The sequence below is a fragment of the Branchiostoma floridae genome, chromosome 2 (genome assembly GCF_000003815.2).
Source record: "Branchiostoma floridae strain S238N-H82 chromosome 2, Bfl_VNyyK, whole genome shotgun sequence".
Lineage (NCBI taxonomy): Eukaryota > Metazoa > Chordata > Leptocardii > Amphioxiformes > Branchiostomatidae > Branchiostoma > Branchiostoma floridae.
Window position 1 is genome coordinate 17,735,922 of NC_049980.1, and position 4,570 is coordinate 17,740,491.

Here is a 4,570-nt window from a genome sequence, read left to right on the forward strand (position 1 = left end):
CAGCAAAGATTGGTTATTTTGTCTTTTACACATGACAAATGTAAAAATATCAATCATTTTTCATTATGGTACAATAAAACCTCCAGCTGCTGAAATGTATTTATTAGGCGGGGAACTTTCACCATGCTATTTTGCCTAAGTCAAAAGCTGGACTGCTGGGAAGAACGGCCAAGGCCTACAGAGTATTTGCTAGACAAATAAAGGTTATTCATTCATCCATTCAATACATAATCCCCATGGGCTACTTAGAGGTTTTTCATCAACATAGTGGGATACCTCAAAATTATGTGCCAGATGAAATCTGGCTTTGGCCTTTGAGTTTTGGAAATAATAAAACTAAAACCCAACCTTTACGAATACCTACCTTGCAAATGCCCTCTGTAAGAGGATGAATCTCCAGGCATACAGAGTGGCTGTTGGGTTTCTCCTCCCCTTCTGTTGTCTGCAAACTGACCTCCTGTATGGTGATGACTTCAGAGTTCTGCAGGGGAGGGGCACACAGCTCCCGCCCAAACTCATGCTGCAGGACAAACCGTGCCTGGTATCTGCGATGGACCTGTGAACAACATGATCACCTCAATTATTATACCAGAGAAGGGCTCTCTCCAGGGTGCGTGGTGTCTTTCTGTAACAAAAATTGTAACCATTTCCTCTCCTTTGCCGGACACAAAAATCCATATTTTATGACATGTTTTCAGGTTGTCAACAGTGCCACAAAACGTGCTAAAATCAAAGTATGTCAATTTGTTCTTTATAAATGTAGCATCCAGTATCCAGGCTAAACTGAGGCCATGCTGATTCAATTTCCTGGCTCTCAGATTTTGCATCTTGGCTAAGTCACTTAGTAAGTGTTAACATGAAATGAAATGAAATGAAACATTGGAAAATTGAGATGGAAGAAAAGCTGGCCAATTAGCCAATCAATGATGAACAGCATATCCATTTAGGCAAAGAACAGAGCTATTTGTAATCAAATGTATGCTTACAGTAGATTGGCAAAACAGAGAACAGACATTCTGTGATCTTTAAATGCAATGATATTTTAATTTGAAAACAAGTCTGTGCAGGTAGACACCAGAAATACCCGCACATATCCAATTTATCGTGCACTCACCTGCATATGCATGTGATATTTCAAGCCCTAATTGTACTCACTGCTACTCATTTGTCTGACATTTTCAATCAACATTGAATTGTTTTTCTTGTGTAGGAAATGGAAACGTCAATCATCATTACATTTGCCCTTGAGTCCTCAAGCTTCCACTTGACTAACTTACTAGTAGTGATATTGGAAAATTGTAATGGAAAATGAGGTGGCCTATCAGCCAATCAGCATGTAAAGATAAAGGCAAAAGTGTGTAATCCTATGAAATAGGAATCCTAAATTAATGCTAGTAATTAATATACAGAATTAGCAGTGCAAAAAGAAATAAAGAATGGGATCTTAAACACATAAGATATATTATATAGCTGCATCAATAGTTCATTATATATGGCAAGTGTTGTGTTCTAACTTACTTATCAAGCTGCATGCTTCTACACAGGAATATTGGAAAAGGACAAAACTACATGTGTATTCAATCCCATATGAAACTGGTGCAAAATCATCTTTACTCAAACCAGGATGATTTTGCACCAGATCCATACGGTTGCCCTGATGTGTATGACTGATATGGATAAACTGCCTATGACGATGATGGGACTTAAAGTTCAACTGAACTCTATTACTGATAATAGTGATATACCCACTTCATCTTCACCAGAAAATATGACACTTTCCCTTACACCTCACAGCAAGTCAACATTGAAGTATTTGCTGTTATTTGCATGCTGGTCTGCTATGACCTTCGTTTTTGTCCATGTCCGTTTTTGTACATGGAACATGAGGGTCTGCATGGGGGGTTCTTGGTAACGCTTAACGGTGAAATCAGGAGGCCCGTTAACGCTCAACGGTAAATTCAGGAGGACTATTGACATTAAAAATTGTCAGCGCTTGGACCGCCGAAGGGGTGATACGTCCCAGGGCAGTCTGCGGGTATGCCCCGCCGGGAATATCTTTTTAATCGTGACCCTCTGAAACGCTTAATTTCCTGCATTTTTTGCCAAAATTTGCAGACAGATTAATGTCATTTTGCCTGAAACTAAGCTTAGTTTCCCACTGAAATCTGTATACAGGCTTTTGAGGGCGACGGTTCCGCAACAATTTTTTTCCATGTCCAGCGCCGAAGGCCGGGAGGCTCGGAAAAATTTTGAAATCTAGACCCTTTAAAACGACATTTCCTGCATTTTCAGAGGCTCCATCTGGCATGTAACGTGTTACGAAGAATTTCTTTGTAACGCTTAACGGTGAATTAGGGATAACAAATAACGATTAACATTGAATTAAAACAACCAATAACGTTTCACGAAGAATATACCGATAACGCTTAACGATGAATTAGAGCGGGTCGGTAACGCTTAACGGTGAATTAAAATGGCTCGTAACGTTTAACGAAAAAAGGCATGCAGGCCCTCTAACATTAGTGACATGTAATGGTATTTTAGGAATAAGATATTAATGTTATGCATTGTGGAATAGTCTGAATAGCATTAATTTTTATAAAAGCGAAAATTGTCTTTTCCTTCTATGTACAGAGAGGAAAAGATTTTATTCCATTTCGTTGCTGCTGTTGGGTTATGCAACTGGGGGTACCTGTGTACATGTAACATTAGTGACATGTAACGTTAATGTTAGCAGTCGTTAATGTTTATCAGGAATGGACTGTGGAATAGCCAGCATTTCTAAAAGTAACAGCGAAAGTATGTAATATAAATGGTCTTTTCCTTCTCTGCAGTTCTATGCAAAGAGAAAAAATATATTTCATTTCGTTTCGTTGCTGCTGCTGCCAGTGCTGGGTTATGAATGCAACTGTTGGCCTGTAAAACTGGATCAACAACAATCTGCCACCCATGACAGGTGGTAGCGCGTAGCGTCACGCTTTTAACAACGCGCAGCTATAACGTCCTTGGCCAGAGGTCCTTGGCCTCATCAACAACGTTAGAAGGTACCTGAAGGAATCCAACATGTACAAAGAAACCGTCTGGATCGACGAGATCCACATAGATGTCGGGTCCGTGCACGTTCCGATCGGGGAAGTGAACGTGAACGTCAGGGTCGTGGTGGTGGCCAGGGCTCAAGATGGAGGAATTCTTGGTCTGTAAGGACCTCATGGCGTGCACACAGTCGCTGGGGTCCCCTGTGATTTCACCGTCGTTTTCCACGTTGGTTCGCGCCTTTTTGGATGCGTTGTCACCCTGTGAGTCGTGGGAAATCTCAATGAGCGGTGAACTTCTTTTCGTTGCGTCGTCCTGTTCCATTGTTGACAAACAAGATGTTCTACGTAAGGGATCTGGTCACATGTATATGTAGCACGTCCGCCACCTCAACCACTAACTACCAGCCGAATCCAACTTGAACCAGTACTGAGCTTCATACCATTACCGCCAGGGGACGCTGTGATACCACTACGACCTCTGACCCGGTTGCCATGAAATCTTTCCGCCGTGGCAACGTTATTATTTGCACCACGTGACACCAGATATCCCGTTGGCCTTATCACCCTTCCCTCACTAAGTTAGATATACATCCGTATCAGAAATATTTGAACATTTTATGGAAAATATTGACTCGGAATAATATTTGAAAGAAATTATTTTCGTGTCTAGAATGATCAACATAATGAGAACGTTCCTTACACGTGTTTCTCACCTTTTACTGTGGTACTATTTTGTTGAGGGATAAGGCGGGAAGTGAGTGGATCGGTTTAATCGAGTATTTCGTTAGCACGGGCGGAGGTTGGTACTCTGACAGGCAGGAAAGTGGGGTTATATGAGTAGAATGTTTGCTTAGGGCGTTTTGGGACGATTTGTGTTGCTGAAGAAGTCAAGGACGCGTGGCTTTGTGACGGTTACGTGACAGGAAACAGGCTGAATCTCGTCCCGTGCGTTGTTTTCGTGAGATTTGTAGTACGTGCCCTCCCACAGGTCCGATCGTCGGACATGTTGACGGTCGGAGGAAATCGACCATAAACACACCTGACTCTGATCCGCGTCGTGTTCTCACCTGTCTTCTTATCCTCGACATGTCAAGAAACCACTCACCTGGATAGACAACCTTGACCGCTACAGGGAAGGCATACACTCTCGTAAGGCAACGGCACTGTTGGCAGTGAAGTTCATATATTGTTATAAAAACTTATTTTCAAACATGGTTCGGTTAACGATAGACTTGATAGCACGGGTGAACACTCACACCAAGAGGAAACGTGACGAGCCACTGTCACAATACCTGCGGAGACTCACTCATCTGTACTTCCAGGAGAGACATATTGATGAAATAGTAAGTAACATCACTTGTTTTATCATTAATGATGATTACAAGACCTAATATTCAAGAAATAATTTGACACGAGCTTTTGATGAAGGAGAATGTCGTGCCTGATTCAGTTTACTTTGATATTTTGTCAACTGCTTGGATGTGGAATTATTTGTGTTTTTTTTTTCAGTTAGGTTATAATTCAAGATAGGTTAT

General features: G+C 41.4%; 2 protein-coding genes across 6 annotated transcripts in view; one reads left to right on the plus strand and one right to left on the minus strand.

Moving 5' to 3' along the window:
* LOC118409601 overlaps positions 1-3,348 on the minus strand; it is a gene marked incomplete at its 5' end in the record, with an annotated part of 5,913 nt that extends 2,565 nt beyond the window's left edge. Inside the window, 2 exon segments of the mRNA XM_035810738.1 lie at positions 365-556; positions 3,049-3,348. Coding sequence (XP_035666631.1) covers positions 365-556; positions 3,049-3,348 — 492 coding nt within the window.
* An 84-nt stretch (positions 3,349-3,432) lies between these two features.
* The window catches only part of LOC118409600 (protein phosphatase 1 regulatory subunit 42-like), a 10,143-nt gene continuing 9,005 nt past the window's right edge, over positions 3,433-4,570 (plus strand). For 2 of the 5 annotated variants that reach the window (XM_035810732.1, XM_035810734.1), the window contains exon 1: positions 3,433-4,378. In XM_035810732.1, the coding sequence (XP_035666625.1) occupies positions 4,247-4,378 (132 nt within the window). In that variant the 5' untranslated portion in view covers positions 3,433-4,246. The remainder of the gene's footprint in view (positions 4,379-4,570) is intronic. The other 3 variants (XM_035810733.1, XM_035810736.1, XM_035810737.1) reach the window with 3 other exon arrangements.